This window comes from Marmota marmota, unplaced genomic scaffold, assembly GCF_001458135.2.
Source record: "Marmota marmota marmota unplaced genomic scaffold, marMar, whole genome shotgun sequence".
NCBI lineage: Eukaryota > Metazoa > Chordata > Mammalia > Rodentia > Sciuridae > Marmota > Marmota marmota.
The window spans coordinates 1682698-1699796 of record NW_026000048.1 but is presented as its reverse complement, the minus strand read 5'-3'; the positions used below and the strand labels follow the sequence as shown (position 1 = coordinate 1699796).

The 17099-nt window shown below is 42.9% G+C and overlaps 1 protein-coding gene across 2 annotated transcripts in view; it reads left to right on the top strand.

The window, feature by feature from the left end:
- The window catches only part of Adarb2 (adenosine deaminase RNA specific B2 (inactive)), a 474517-nt gene extending 457424 nt beyond the window's left edge, over positions 1-17093 (top strand). Inside the window, exons 9-11 of one of the 2 annotated variants that reach the window (XR_007351071.1) lie at positions 10288-10466; positions 12284-12785; positions 12827-17093. Coding sequence is in view for 1 of the 2 variants with exons in the window: in XM_015495145.2 (XP_015350631.1) it covers positions 10288-10466; positions 12284-12460 (356 nt within the window). In the remaining variant the exon portion in view is untranslated. The other variant, XM_015495145.2, reaches the window with a different exon arrangement.
- Positions 17094-17099: the final 6 nt, after the last annotated feature.

Here is a 17099-nt window from a genome sequence, read left to right as displayed (position 1 = left end):
AATAGAATAGACATTATGATTGATGTATGTACATTCCATGTAGGTATTATATGTCAAAATACATTCTGCTGTCATGTATGACTAAAAAAATATAAATAAATCATATGGTAAAAATAAATAAATAAAATAAAATAAAGGTCTATCAACAACTTAAATAAATAAATAAATTGCTAAAAAAAAAAAAAGAAAAAATAAATCACAACAAAGAGAAAAATCTGGGTAGGATGGATAAATTCTTTGTTCAAGTCAATGGCTTATTTAACTGATATGTTTTTCAATCCTGAACTTTCTTTTTTCACAAAAAAGATAAACCTGTGATGATTTTTTTAAGTATGCAAAAAGATCTTGACAATCAACTTAAAACTTGAGAGAGAGGTCCAGAAAATTGATTGCTAGAACCATGAGTTATTAAAGACTCTTGGCCTATGTTCATGTGATGGACATTACAATATTGGTGATAAAATAGATCATCAGCCTTATTTCTTCATAATGCACATTTTCCTGAAATAATAAAACTGGATAGTTGGCATGTCTATCAGAAGATCCTTCAGACATTCATGTTGCATAGCAACTTAATTAATCAGAAGTATGTTACTTATAAAAATGTTCACCAACTATAACCTGAAAAATTTTACCCAATACCATCCTATTTTTCACATTCTAGATACCTCTCTGATGCTACTTACATTCATATCTTTGTGTGAGTTCAGATTTTTAAAATATTATCACACTAAATTGAAGAATCTTATATAAATGTCAGGCCTCTTTTAATTCAGGAGAAATTTCTAAAATTAATGATCAATAGTATTTTGCAAAATAACTCACTGAGGTGATAGCAAATAGGTTTTTTTTCCAGATGGTAGGTAATTTGTAATGCTATTTTTACATTCCAACAAATATAGATAGATGATGGATAAGCAACAAGTTTTTCATAAAAGCTTTGTATAAAATGCGTGATCTTTAAAAGAATATTTGAGCATGCTGTTTTGTCCTATTTTAACTGATTGAGGAAAATACTTCAGTTATTGATACATTTAATTCATCCAACATCAACAACTTATCAACATAATCCAGGCATCCTTTTAGTCATTCAACAAATACATATTGATTACTTACAATGTTCCAGGCACAATCCTACACTGGAAATCAAGAAGTGAATGAAATGATCAGAAATCCAAACTGGGTAATGGCATCTCAGTATGGAAGACAAACAAGAGGCAAAATGTAAGTGTATTGTAGAAAAAAAATAAAGCAAAAAGAGGCAACTAGGAAATTGGAGCTTAGTTCCAAAGAAAACTTCTAGAATGCAACATGGCAGCGCAAAAAAAGAAAGTATATTAGGGTTCTCTAGAGAAACAGAACTAATGGAGTATAGATGATAGATAGACAATAGATAGATAGAGAAGATACTTTAAGGATTTGGCTCATAAAACTCTAGGGATTGGCAAGGCTAAGATGCACAGGGCAGGCCAGCAGGCTGGAATCGCATTTGAAGTGGGATCTGCAGCATGGAGTCCAGAAGCCATCTGAATGCAGAATTTCTTTTTCCTCAGGAGACCTCAATCTCTGCTCTTAAGACCTTCAACTGATTGGCTAAGGCCCACCCATATTGTGGAGGGCAATTTGCTTTACTCAGTGTCTAAGGAATTCAATGTTCATCACCTCTAAAAGCATCTTTACAGCAACCTTTAGACTGGTAGTTTTCTAAGCAACTGGACTCCACAGCCTAGCCAGGTTGACACACACAATTAACCATACAGAGGGAAACACACAAAAGAGAGGTGAACAGCAGAGTGAGAAAACCGGATACACAGGTAATAGGATTTCCAGAAGGAAAGAGAAAGGATGAAGCTGAATCGAGGTTTAGAGAAATCATGGCAAGGAACTTTCCACAACAAATGAAGAACAGGAAACTGCAGATCTAGATGCACTCCTACCCCAAGAGGAAGACTTTAAATCCTCATCTCAGCAGTAATAATTGCCTAAAGAAAACAATCAAAAAAAAGAAAATCTCAAAAGTAGTCAGGAAAAAAAAGGCATTTTACCTTCAAAGGAGCTATATCAGACTGATAGCTGATTCTTGGAAAACCAAAAAAAGGGGGGAAAAAGGAAATGCCATCTTTAAAAGTGTTACTAGAAAATCAACCTCAATTTAAAATCTTGTTTCTAGTAAGAGTACTCTTCAAAAATAAGGGGGCAAAATAACATCGCCAGGAAGACAAAAATTGAGAGACTCCAACTCCACCTCCTTGCTACTTGAGCATAAGAAAAATGACCTCGAATAGACAATGCAGAATAAAAAGCAAGGAAAATCGTTCACATTTTCATTTGGTCTGAAACTTGGCTTATGATTATATCTCAGATACTTCAGTGGCAAGAAAAAAACAAATTCAAACCACAAGTGACCATATTCTGATGAAGCTCCTTTGTTCCACATCTTTTGAAATAATTACAGTCCTTACAGGGACCAAGAATGTTATCATCCACATAAAAATAAATGAAATAAAAGTATTGTGTCCAACTAAAAAAAAAGAGTTAACACTAATTATATATATTATCTAGTATTCTTTTTAGAGCCCTGGAAAATGCTTAAACATAGCCAAAACTCAATAAATGAAATCAAATTACTCACCAAAAAAAAAAAAAATTTAAATGCAAACTTTTTCTCCTGCCATGAATTTTCACATCTTTTGATGTGGGCCTAGGCACTTCAAACTACATGGAATTAAAACCGTAGTCCTTTAGCCTCATGAATAAGGTCACAATCCCACTGGCTCTAGAAACACCGTACCTGAAGATCAGCAGAGCCAAAAGCTCTCCTGAGAGGAGAAGATGCCCAGCCTCACCAGCCCAGTGACACTCACTGTCCCACACAGCCTTCATGGGGTGCAGCCAGCATGGTGACTTGTGATACACACCCTTCAATCACATGCCTTTGGCCATTCGGTTATCATTAATTAGTGGATGAAAGCAGCAAGCGAGAGACTGTAAAAGACTGTTTCTTCAAATACCCAGAGACCTTGTCAAGACCCTCTCACCACAGACAGGATCCACCCGAAGTCCTAACTCTGCAGCACATTTCATATATTTTCCATTGAATACGCTCTATTAAGACAAGACAGTAACTATAAAATTACTGGCAATTATGATGATGTTCGTGTTAATGATAATGAATAAAATTAATTAATACAGGTTAGTACTTGGTTACCCCAAATCCATAAATTTATGATAAGTTTACTAATTCTGCTTCCGTTACATGTGTGTGGGGGGAGAGAGAAGGTGAGCACCCCCAGGGTATCTGACAGCGTATAAAATTCAGGAGGTCCCTTCTATTCCTGCAACTTTATGATTCCACACATACCTGGAAGCATGCTAGTCCATTCATTTCACAAAATTAAATGTAATGCTACTTTGTATTATAGACTTGCCTCGCTTCATGTAAAAATTACATCCCTGAAATGTCTTGTGTAAATTTAATTTTGGAAAAGTGAATTACATTTTAAATATAGTAGGCTCGCTTGCTATTTAAAGACACGCTGTAATGTCTCACTTATATAATGCCTTTTTCGGCTAAAAGTAAATAAGGATTTTTTAAGTAAGGCCTCTTTATATAGCTATGTGAGCCATACTAAATTCATTTTCATGGATCAATTGTGGACTCACTCCTTTTGCTCTTAAATAATGGCCAGAGTAACAGCAGTGGTCACAGTGACAGCAGTAATAATTTAAGAGCAGCTGGCGGGAGGAGAAGGAAGAGTGGCATGTTGTGAACTGATCCCAGGTCATTCTGCCAGGAAGTCATAGACATGATACTTGACCTTGGTCTATTTCCAGAGCCCAGCCTATTTACATGATTGTGTCACTAAAATGACAGGGCACTCAACCTCATTGGGCCCATCTCCCTCCATTAGTGAACCTCACAGGATCTCTGTGTCCAAGGCTAGTAGCGACCAGGTTATTCTCAAACAGATCTACCTTGAAATAAGATATCACTCCAGAAAAAAATTCATAAAGGACAACTAACCCATAGGTTGTGGGACATATTTACAAATCAATGAGTGTCAACATACCTCTAGGTTAGGTATCAGGTTGAGCCAACTTCCTTTAGCATGTTTCCTTTTTTTTTAATTTATTTTTTTTTATTGGTTGTTCAAAACATTACAAAGCTCATGATATGAGAGCGAAGATGGGAGGGGAGGGGAGGGTGGATAGTAGGGGATAGGAAAAGTAGCAGAATAGCACGTTTCCTTTAGAGACTATTCTGATAGAGAAACTGATTAGGAGGGAGGAGTTATTTCCAAGACTGTTTGGAAGGAATTACTAAAGGAAAAACAGTGCTAGATCCTGTTCCTCCCCCAGGTGACACAGGTTTTCGGGAACACCTTTCTTTCTTCCCCCTTTCTTGCCCTTTCTACACAAGCATCTAAGTGCAGGATCCTGCTGGATGGAGGGAGCCACAGCCTTCAGCATTCAGACAGAAGTATTGCTGCAGGCTCTGTGCCTCCCTTGTTCTGCTCAAGAACATCCCCAGAACTCTCCTCTGCCCAGACCACCAACCACAAGAAGAGGGAGTCTGGCTGGAAGCAGTCTGAGAGATAGCTGCTTTCTCCCAGCAAACCTGCCACTCTGCCAGAAAACAGGGCCCAGAGGGCAGGACTCCTCCTTCAGGAAGAGTTTGCACTTGGTCCATAGACCGAGTTCCCATTTCAGAGTTAGTACTTGTTCTAGGCTGAATAGTGGCCCCCAGAGATACCAAGTCCTAATCCCTGGGACCCATAAATTGCCTCATTTGGAAAAAGGGTCCCTGCAGGTGTGATTAAATTAAGGTTCATGAGATGGGGAGATGTGAACTATCTCAGTGGGGTCCTACATGTGGTTTCATATAAGAAAATCCAGTGAGAGGCCAGGCAAAGGCAGAAGCTAAGATTGGAGTGATGTGGCCATAAGCCAAGGAATGGCTGTAGCCACCAAAAGCTGGAAAAGTCAAGAAGGGGTTGCCCCCAAAGCCTCCAGAGAGAGGAGCAGGGTCCTGCTGACACCTGGACTGCAGACTCAAGATCTTCAGAACTGCAGGAGGGTAAAGCTCTGACATTTTAAGCCACCACATTTATAGCGATTTGTTTAACAGCAACCAAGGAAGCCGAATACAGTGCTACATAGTTAAAGTATAATTTTCCCTACAGATGGAAACCAAATTAAAATATGCAGTATTGTTCTTGTGATACAAAGCAATTCATTAATGACAAAATTTACTAAAGGCAAATTTTCCAGGGCTCCTATTGAGTTAGTTTTATTTTGATTTGGTTTAATTTCTGGATGTCAGGGAACAAGTGCCCAGAACCTTATTTAGGGCGATCTGCAGAGAGGAACAGGATGCCCCAGCATGGGTGTGTAATGAAGTCCACAGACTTAAGCCAACACCATTTATCACATGGCGGTGTCTGAGTGTTGGTCTGTCATGGGTTCACGATGAGGACACTCTTTTCTTTTTGGCACAGTGCTCAGGTTTTCTGGGCTCAGGCCACAAAAGCGTTCCCCTAAAATCTGAACCAGGACTCGGGTGTACCAGGTCAGCTGTCACACTCTGACCCATTGCTGTCTTTCACTGGAGGGAGACGGCTGAAGAACCTTCGTGCTGTGAATGGGGACAGGAGGTGCTGTTATACTTTCTGAGCGCATTAGATTTCCAGGTTTGTGCTAATGTGTTGTCTTGAGGAACATGTGGAGCAGGTCTTAGGTACACCTGGGACTGTCATTTACAGTGTCCTAGGGACTCCAGTTTAGTCTTCAATCATTTCATGTCTGATGTCTACTTCAGGAAGTATAGGCCAGGAATTTACACTCTTCTTTCCTTTTCAAAGTGCCTAACCATAGAGAGAAAGAAAAAAAAAAAAAAAACGATTAAACACATAAATACAAACCAGACTTTCATTTCTAGATTTGAGCAAACATGTCCAGTACCATCTAAAATATCACGATTCAACACTGAGTTAGACAGTCTGGGCCCTAAGTTTCAAAATCCCGATACTCCTTGGCCTAAAAAGGCTCAATAAATACAATGTGAGAAAACGGACAAATGAGCTCTTGAAAACACTCCATGGAGGATCCTGTGTGTACATGTTGACAGGCAGGAATTACGAAACAGCACCCAGGGAGTCGACGTAAAATGATAAAATCAATATAGAAATAGTGAGGTCATTCCTATATGTGAAAAAGTTTCCTTTGAAACCAAGAATGTCCTCCAGGAGGAAACAAACAAGTAAAATAGGGGCCACCTATGAATCCTGTTAATATATATCCAGAAGATCAGCTCAGCTGAGGAATTATATATGTTGATGTGATACAAGATCAAGGGAAAAAAAAGGAGAGAATCATCCTGAAACAGGAAAGTGGGAAAACAAATCAAAGTAGCACAGGTTGGCACAAGGCATTCATGACAGGTAGGAAAAGGTAGCCACCCCAGAGCTTTCACACCTGTTTCCAGGAGGACTCATCCCTCTGGAGTAAAGAAGTAGCCTGGTGGTGGTCAATGTTTGGGCAATACAACTACTGTCCCTGGCTCCATCACAGTGACCAGGAGATTTGTATCTGTGCAGGGTTTGCCTGCAGAAAGAGAACATAACATCAGACTGACATGAATGTTCTGTGAGGTAACTGTATGTTCCCTTGTACGTTGGTAAATTTACATATTAGATTCAAGTGAGTCTGGCATAGTGGCTTCATCTCCTTGGGTATAATCGGCAGCCATCATTAATTACAGTGATGTCAAAAATTGTACTGCTGGCATGAATATTTAGTAAACATTCCAAGTGCTTTATCTTTATGGTGGATTTATTTTTAAAGGCGGATGGCGAGATTGTCATTCTTCCAGGTTGCTTTGGAAAGTCTTTTTTGTTGTTGTTGTTGCAAACAAAGGACAGAAGGGAGATAATCCTTAAACTAGAGGCTCAAAGTATAAGTAGACAATTAGGTCTCCTACAGAGGTAGTAAGGCCATATGTTGAACAAACACATATGAAAACAAAAATGTTTAACAGAAAAGACATCCTGGCCTTTGGTCAATGAGTTCTCCATTCCCCAAAATAATTAGGTGTATCTAAGTGAATGGGGTTATTACCTAATTGTTCCAGGGAATGGAGTAACTAACTGGGAACATTTTTTGATCTGTGTGACTTTGAAAGCACTAAACAAACTAGAGTTGACCTTTAAATCTTCCTCCGGATGGAAATAACAATACCCATAACACTTAATGCCTTAAAAGTGCTCTTATCTGACCTGTTTGATCTTCACATCACCTTGTGAAACAAAGTTACCCTGTCAGAAAGCAAAGGAAGGAAAAAGAACAGCGTGTACCAGGGTCCCAGAGAGAAGATGGGCCTGGACTCAAGTCTCCAGATTCCTGAGGCACAAGCCTTGTCTGCAAGTGGAATCCCAGGGGCCCATCAGCCACACTTTCCCTCGCAGCACGGCCTGTGTTCCTTCCTTTCTTCCCCTTTGTCCCCCCCCATGTGGAGCAGAGCGCATGCAAAGTTGACATGAGCACCCTCGTGGCTGCCTTCCCAGTGCTATCTGGGCCCCTGTGAGGCTGGCAGCCAAGGATGTTGGGAGCAGAGCCCAGTGAGGCTGCAGCTGGGCCCTCTCCAAGGCAGGTGTCTGTGCGCTGAGAGCCAGCAACACTTTGACAGCACAGAGAAGAGGGCAGGAGGCGACGCGCCCTGCCAGGAGCCGGGCATGTCCCATGTTGACATCAGGCACTCCAGGGTTTCCTCAGGGCAGAGTTTAGCACCTTGGAGAAAACCGAGCTCTGAGCCTCAGTGGTCAGCCCTGCCCATTGTAGAGACTAGAGGGATAGGAGGGGAGGGGAGGGGAGGGGAGGAGGAGGAGGACAAGGAGGCGGCCATGCTGCTGAGCCTGGCTGCATAAATCTGGGGCAATGACCGTCTCTCTTGGTACCCAGTCATCCCTGACCTCAGCAGCTGCCTCCTCCTGCCAAGGTGGTCCCTGCCCAGTAGGACAGCCCATGGCTGCCAATGGGCCAGATTGTCCCCTCTGCCCAGCTCTCAGGGGTGGGCAGCTACCACAAAGAATCACTTCTAGGAAAAAGCTGACACAAATAGAATTAGCCTAAACACCCAACACTGGCCATGCATGACCAGAGGAAGGTCATAGGGTGACTTTCAGTGTGAAGTCCAGGCTGTGTAAGTGGCAGACAGAAAACTCAGATGTCAGTGTACTCAGAGAGTGGGCCTCCATTCTATCTATCCAAGAAGCCCCTGGACCCGGGGTGAAGCTGGGGATGCAGAAGGATCCTGGGGTCTGTGGCTTTGCAGCTCCGAGTTGATGGGCTCTCCCCCAGAATTTAAATGAAGTCTGTGTCCACAAAGGCACTGTGTGCTGAGCTTCCACTCAGCACGGGGACAGTTCCAGCACAGGGAGTCTACTGCAGGACTTGACTGTGCTCAGCCAGCCAGTGCTTGGCGCCTGGACTGCTTTCCCAACACCTGGGCTTCTCCACCAACATCAGTGACACATGGCTGGGACTTCTGAGCAGCCATCCCAGTGGCCTAAACACAGTGTACCTGCCAAAAACTCCCATGCTTCTCTGCAGGCTCCCATCTCTCCAAGATGCAGGGCCTGCACCTGAGAGGCTCTGCTGCATCCCTTTACCTCATGTGTCCTGCTGGAAAGTAGGACCCAAGGCACATGGAGACACGGGCAGGGCTGGAGCGTCAGGACTGACCTTCATAAGGTGAAACTGGACAAGAGGGCCGAGAGGTTCAGCTGGGCTGAGTTTGGGGAAAGTATCATGGAGACGCTGCAGGGGCCCTGGGTATGGTGAGAGATTCAAGAGGCACTGATAAGGGTCACATGACCAGGGTTTCTGGGTTACAAACCAAACATCCCAGAATTTTCTTGGAGTGAACAGAGACTAAATTCCTTCCCTACTTATTTTTATGGTTGGACCATGAGACTCAGCAGAGACTGGACCATATGGCACAGCCTCTAGAAATGATGAGGGTCAAATCTATTACGCATAGGGTTGCCACAAGGAAGTCCAGCACATGGAAACCATCTGGCCATGGTCATCTGGGGCACCTCGCCTCCAAACTACTGCAGCATGGGGACCTCCCCAAGGTCACAGGTTGGCAAACATAACCTTCAGGAGGGAAGAAGAAAGACAACATATGGGAAGGCAAAGCAGCACCACAATATTAGACGGGTTGGGATCCTCAGGATGGTGTCCCTGGACGAGGAGAGCCAGGCACATGCTCACCAGACACCTCGCCCAGCATCTCCAGGAAGTCCTGATCAGCAGGGGAGCACTGCAGGGTGGCTGGGCAGAAGTTGACACTGGGCTGAGGTTAGGAGCTGAGAAGTGTGGCTGGCCCCAGACTGCAAAGTGGGAGGGCTCTGCTTTCTCCCTCCACTCTGCTGTAGGAGGCTGTGACCACCAGGTTGGTGCACTCTGATTCAAAGTCACAGTGCACACTCTGACAAGGGGAAATTCATCTAAAAACAAGGACTTCCCTGGAAAATCTGGATGCTTTGGGGCAGCACCAGTTTCATGGACGCATGACTCACCCCGGGAACCTGAGCTTAGTAGAACCTACATTTGGATTCATATTCTGCTGTGGTCTTAAAACTCATTGATAACTTTCAGACAAGGGGACTTTCATGTTTATTTTTGCAGTGAGGCTTGCAAATTTTGTAGCTAGTGCTATTTCTAGATCACATTGTTTGATTACTTATCCCATACTCTTATATCTCTCTTATTTATATTAGTGCTTTTTTTTCTCATTAATTAAACTATAAGCCTAAGGATCTGCCTGGTATTGTTTACCACCTCAGTGTTTTACCTTGAAGAGGGCTGGGCATGCAGTGGGTGTCAAATAAACACACTTTCTTAACTTGTTTATACACAGTTCTGTTTGTTCATTAATTCACTCAACAAACATTTAGAGAAGGGGAAAAAAACCTGGGCTGAGTTTTATTATTACTAAACTGCGCATAAAAATCCTTTAAATTGAAAGGTTAAAAACAGGGGCCAGCAGTGACTTTTGAGCATGAGACTGTCCTCAGGGCCGTGCTTGATTTCCACCCTCCAGTTGTACAAGTACCATCACCTCAACATGAACTGCCCTCGTTTTGAAGATGGAAAGCGGAATGACATGTGTGACTCTGCACTAGCTCAAGCGCGGGTGTCACCGCCCAGGATGCGCTCTCGCGGGAGGCCAGTGCGGGGCCAGGGATGTTAATGCTTGCCTGCTTTCTGTCTCCCTCTTGACAGGAGTGAGTAATGCAGAGGCCCGGCAGCCAGGGAAGTCGCCCCACTTCAGTGTGAACTGGGTCGTGGGCAACGCAGACCTGGAGATTATTAATGCCACCACCGGCAGGAGGAGCTGCGGGGGCTCCTCCAGGCTCTGCAAGCACGTGTTCTCTGCCCGCTGGGCACGGCTGTATGGTAGGGTAGGTCACACCTGTCCTTTCTGGGGTAAAGCTAGCTGCAACAGGACTCAGGCTCGTGGCCAGGGACCATCATTTGGTCTGTGGTGAGGGTGACATAGGACGCAAAAACCAGCTCCCGTAGTGTTTCCTCCTCTCCACTGCCCAGGCCACGCAAAGTGTCCCCCATAGACTTGACACTCCACCACCCAAGTGTGGTCCCCAGACTAGCAGCGTGGGAGCTTGGGGGTCACACAGGAAAGCTTACTGCAGAACACAGTGTGGCCAGGCCCTGCCCCCGCTGAACCCAGGGTGTCATAAGAAAATCACATGGAAGCTTTTTGAAGTCAATACTGTCCTCAGTGTTATTCCTAATATATTCAGATATAAGGAAGCTACGAAGTGGAATAATTTTCCTCAAAATTTCACAGGCAGTGAATTTCAGGGTCAGGATTTCTCCCCAGCCCTGAAGCCTACCCATTTCAGAATCTGCTTCCTCCTCCAGAAATAAGGAAATAACTGTATTTCTGGGGTTTTAATTGAGATGTGTGTTTTCATGTGCTTCCAAAGCATAGTAGATTGTAACCAAAGGGAGGAAAAAATAAAGAAAGGAAGAAATAAAGACAGAAAGAATAACCCCCCCAAAAAAAATAAATAAATAATTGTTTGGCTTGATTTTTTATACTTTGTACTCAGGCAATGAATCCAAATAGAAGTAATGGTGTTAAACAGTGTTGCAGCCGATGTAGCAACCAGTAAAAGAACAGCAGAGATGCACAGAGACTTAATTGTTATTTGTTTGTTTTGTTTTGTTTTTTATTTTGAGGGATTGGGGGGGTCTTTTTTTCTTTTTTTTATGTGTGTGTGTGTCAATTTAGAGGGCACTGAAATTTGCATACTTAGCTCTGAGCTTGGCAGTGGCTTCTGCCTCTGCCACAGCCATTGTACGTGGACATGGGTCTGTGGCCAGACATCCTACAGCTCTGACCCAGGGTCTCAGCCCCCACTTTCCCATGTCTCACTTCTATAGACTTTGGAAGGTCAGAGAAGCACTGATTTTATCTTGCTAAACAAATAGGGCCTCTACTTTTCCACATACTCAAAAAGACATTGGCCAGCGGATGGGCATGCTGATCTACAAACTCTCCCCCAGAAGATGCTGCAGTGTGATTTGGGGCTCCCCATCACCCGCCTGCCCTCCCATCTTCCCCTCGATGGGGGAATTGAAGCTATATTTGACTCCTGCCTTATGCTGACTCCGAAGCTTTGACTGTTATAATTCAAAAGGCTGATGGGGAACCCATCATATTTTCTTTGTCCTTTGGTCAAATAGAAAAATAACTCAAAGCCCTTCCTCTTTCCTGCCTGCCATGATGTTACGTTCATGCCCACAGTCATTCATGGCCACTGCCCCATTTTGAGCCCCTAATCCTCCTCCGGAAAGAAAAAACAGTGTTGAGATTTTTTTTTTTTTTCTTGTGCTGGGAATTGAACCCAGGGCCTCATTCTTTCCAGGCAAGCAGTCTACCATTAAGCCACATCTCTAATCCCAGAGTCTAAATTTTTGATAACAGTCAAATTATAAGTTACATGTCTTTTAAATCATTCACACTTCTGATGAAGTTTTCTTCATACCTGAGTTTTCCAAAGAATTGCCTGATAGAAATGGGTCACTAGCACCACAGATGCTTTTTATAATATTTTGGTTTTTTGTTTTAAAGGAAGAGAGAAAGAAAAAGAAAACACTGAGCCCAAGAGATTATGTTGGGCTTAAAAACTCCTCTGGTAGAGGCTCTTATTTGTACTGGTGGTTAATTTCCTTTTTCTCCTTCTGTCCGCAGCTGAGCACATGGACACCAAGCCATGGAGACACGCCATCCATGTACTGTGAGGCCAAGCTGGGGGCTCACACCTACCAGTCTGTTAAACAACAGCTATTTAAGGCTTTTCAGAAAGCCGGTCTGGGCACCTGGGTGAGGAAACCTCCAGAGCAAGACCAGTTCCTACTAACTCTCTGAGTCACTCTCTGACTCTTTTGCTACTGGACTGGAATGAGAAACCTGGAGAGGAGGCAGCCACGTGTGGAGCCCTGTGGTGTGTCCATCAATTCTCGGCATTCATTTTCCTTCAGTGTTCCAGAAATCACACAAGTGTTCAATGTGTGGATGAGCTACTAGGTTTGAATTCGGAACCTGCTGCTTCTCCCCAGGCTGCTGGCCCCCACGGTCTTATCCATCATACCTGGTGGTTAAAGTGCCCTTGCTTGGCTCCATCTCTTCTTGGTGGTGTCAAAGGGGAAGAACCTCTACTTGGGTGTGAGGAGCTTAGACGCAGCCTTGAAAAGTGGTATTAAGGCGTGAATAGTTAGAAACAGCCTCGAAAAGTGGTATTAAGGCGTGACTAGTTAGAAACAGCCTCCTGCACCACCCCCTGAGCTTCCCTTCCCTTCTATGAGCCTCTCTAGTGATGTGTTTGGGTCTCATTAGCACATGTTGATGTGACACTTCAAGATAAGCCAAGAGTAAAGAGAAAAGCCATGGGCACCCCCAGCCCAAAGAAACCAATAGGAATGCTCAAACATTTTCATTATTCATTTAGATCTCTCCACCTCTTTTCAAAAAGGATTTGAGTTGCACAATATCAGAGAACAACTAAAATAAGACCAGAGAAATGAAAACCATTCTTGCCATGCAGAGGAATAGTAACCCTAGGCACCAGTGCTCTGCCACTACAATGCAAGAAACCCATCTCCACAGGTCTACTGAGTGCTACAAACCAAGCCACGCCTGCTCTATCAATCACAGCTCTTGGTTTCTTTTGGCAGGTAAGAATAGGCATTGAAGTTTGAGTTGTATCATTGTCAGCCACCACCCTACAATTTCCCTACCAGGTAACAAGGAAACTGAGTCTTGGGTCAAATCCAAAACAAAGTCAAAAAAAAAAAAAACCTCAAAACAATCTTTAAGCTTGAAAAGCTACAACCTCTCTATTCTTTCAGGTCCTCCAATCACCTTCTTGCATAACAAAAAATATCAATTTATGACAGCTGCCAAAATGCAAGAAGCTGAGTTCTATCACATTTAGGACAAGCATCCAGGTTCACGGCTGTACACAGGACCTTTTAGCATCATTTGCTACGAGGAGAGGTGCTGCATCCATGCGAGGGTGAGGCCCTTCTCGAACACGTCAGTAGTCAACCCTTGTTCCTTGAGTTATTATTATCTTACCATGGAGAACTCATTTCTAATATTCATCATGCTAGTTAACAAGTTTCTAATTTCTCCAATTAAAACATTCCTATCTGAAATGCATTGTGCTAAGTAACAAAGCATAGAAGTAGCTACCTCTGGAGTATGAGCTTCCTAGTTAGAATTCCAGCTGCCCACTCCCTAAGAGTGCAAGCATTACATCACACTGTATATACTCTAGCACATAGTACAAGTATCATAGCAATGAGGCAAAAATGAAACAAACTGAGTTGTAGCTATTTCATTCAAGAAAATAAGAAGTAGAGATATTAGTATGAAAATAGAAACTCTTCGTGGGATTTAATATGAGACTAAATTTATGGCTCAAGTCCTTTTAGAAAAGAAAATGGAGTCTGTAGTAGACTACTACTTCAAGATAAAGTTTTGAAAGTTATGAACATGATTTTGCAAACAGATAATTCATAATTTCACAAAAATTGAGAAAATGAAATGAAATCTTTATTCAGTGTACAGGCTGAGATCAAAGGACCAGTTTAGAATTTCTGATCACTTGATGCATCACTAAGATGATACCTAGAGAACCAAAAAAATCCCTGAGGGCTGGTTTATGACTTAGACACTGTCTCTCAACCATCTGACATCTGGAGCCTTTCTCCTTTAGTTCCTGGTTGAAATCTGTGAGCCGAATCTCAAATTCCTCATATTCTGAGTTGTTGTTTGAAGAAGGCATACACACGTTATATCAACATGCTCCAGACAGTGTTCTTGTACAACAAGGAGATTAGCATTTACAGCAGGGTCTTCTCCATGACAGGAAAGGCAACATAGGGCATCCTACAAATGGGCTCCTGGTGCCACCTGTACGATCTGAAGTAAAGAATGTGGAAAGTAATTACCTCCCTGCAACTCCTGAACTGTAGCTATGTAGCCATGATTCATTTTGACCAGGGCACTGCTCTCCAGAAACTACCCAAACTTTACTAAAACACAAGTATCTACTGAGGAAAGCTGTCCAGTGACTCCATTCTCCCCATCTTAGCACTAGCATAGTCACTTATTAAGTCAACAGGAGACTCCTTGGAAGGAAAGATGGAGGCTCTGCCGAGGTTAATAGCAAGAGAAGAATTTTTTAATAACTTTATTTTGTTAGTTCTTTTTTTTTTTTTTTAATGTGGTGCTGAGGATCAAACCCAGTGCCTCACTAGTGCTAGGCAAGCGCTCTACCACTGAGCCACAACCCAGCCCAAGACGAATTCTTAATGCAGCAAAAAGTAAGCTTGGGAATCAGTGTTTTTTGTAGGGAGTTGTCTGTGAATGTGAAATGGGGAGGGAAATGGAGCAAAGGACGAAAGGATCCCAGGCCCCATAAGGAGAAAGGAGAAAGAAACTGTTGAGACCACTGAGGTCAGGAAGCCAGGGCTTTGGAAAAGATGATCTTCAAGGAATGGGAAGAACAGAGGGGAGTTAAGGAGGGAGAGTGGAGGATTGAATCCTTTACACTCTGAAGCAATCCAAGTTAGGACCGCACACAAGGACCAGGTTGTGTCACAGGTATGCTGCTCCTGACTGGCAGGTCATGTCAGCTCTGAGACCAAAGGGCCAGTGCTGGACACCTAGATATTTCACTCCTCTGGTGTTTAGAACACCCCATCGCAAATTTTAGGCTAGGGCCAGGCTGCATGGCGACTGCTGAGTGGAGTAGTTCACAGGGTTCTGTAAGGAGAATCAAACACAAATATATTGGAAAGGAGTAACTCGGTCACTCTGAGGAGAAAATATATATAAAACCAAGCAGAACAAAAAGGATAAAGGACAGAGACCCCCCAGCTTCTGTCACTTTGTCCCTCTGTCCATCTGATTTGCCTCAAAACTGTCACCCCCCCCCCCTTTTTTTTGTGCCTCGGGCCACAGAAAGGCTCAAAATCCTTGGTTCTAAAGTTTTCTGTCTGCTGTATTCATACCCATTTAGCACCACTATTAAAGTCCAAATAAAATCAGCATCATCTGTACCTGCCTCAAGACCACGCAAAGCCTGCTTTCCTACTGGGGAGAGAAGCAACTAAGGTTTCCTGCCTGGTTCTGAGTCAAAAAGTCGGTGTCTGGTCATTTGCAAGCTTTTCACAGGCCTGAGCTCTGGGAAAGGCCGAGTGGCTATGCACACTCTGCTCTTCCACAAGGTTCACAACAATGTATAATATCAAGTTATTGAATTTAGGATTTCCTTTGGTCTTGGTTTTTGTCAACAAAAGGACTTGCAAGTCTATAACTATTATTTCCTTTTTATTTCTGTGATTCTCTTTAAACCTGTATATATCTTCCATTCCACTACTGATTTTTGTGATGTCTCTTCCCTCAGAAACATCAAGCTGAGTTACTTTTCCAACAAACTCTTAGCTCATATTTTTCCACATGATTTACTTTTCACAGGAAATTGTTCTTATCAATAAAGTTGAATGCTTTTTTTTTTTTTTTTGGTATAGCATTTACCATATCTGGAGAGCCATAAATAGTAAATACATAGTATATCAATGCCCAGAGTAGAATAGTTAGAGTATTTTGATGAGATCCTATTTTTAGATTATAAATTTCAAGATGAACCTATAGTACCTTGTTTTAAGAAAAAAAAGACAGTTTAAACTTAAATATAGTAGACATTTTTAATTTAGGGAAGCTTATATACTCGTTTTTTACGAAGCCATTCTAATAAAGTAACATAATTGGCCCAAAGTACAATAAATACCACTTTCTAATAGCAACCAAAGGGAAGGCAGAAAAAGTCTTTCTTTTTATATATTACCATTTGACTATTCTGACCACTTCTTTTGGCAGAAGTCTCACGTGACACTCAGCAAAATCTGACATACCTTTTTGCTGGTTTCTCCATTGTCCTTCTCTAATAGAGTCTGCAGAATCCAGACTCTAGTCCAGGACTGGGAAACTCACTGTCCTGCACATTTTGAGTTTTGCAGAGGTTACACAGGAAATGATATAGCACCCTGGGCAGTTTTATCTGGGACAAACCCACCTCTCTGAGGTCTTGCTGGTATTTGATGCCTGAGGGGCGGGGCAGGAGGGCGTGGCGTGGAACGGAGGGAGCCGCCTTGGTGGGGGGTACTTGCGCTGTCCTTGGTCCTGACGCATCGCAGCCTTGCTGCAGGACAGCCATTTCTGGGAACGCTGGGAGGTCAGTGACTCTTGTCGAACTTCTCTCACCAATTTTGAATCAGATAAGGTAAAATATGGTGGGGTAATGAGGAAGCAGAAACAAAGAGACAATAGATACAGGCCACCGAAGGGACGGACACAGAGAACCAAGGAAGCTTTGTTGCGACAAAATTTCTCCCACCCCTCAATTCTGGGAAAGCAGAGAACAAGGTGACCTTCGCCTCAGCTCTGCCCAGCTCTCTCTCTCTCTCTCTCTCTCTCTCTCTCTCTCTCTCTCTCTCTC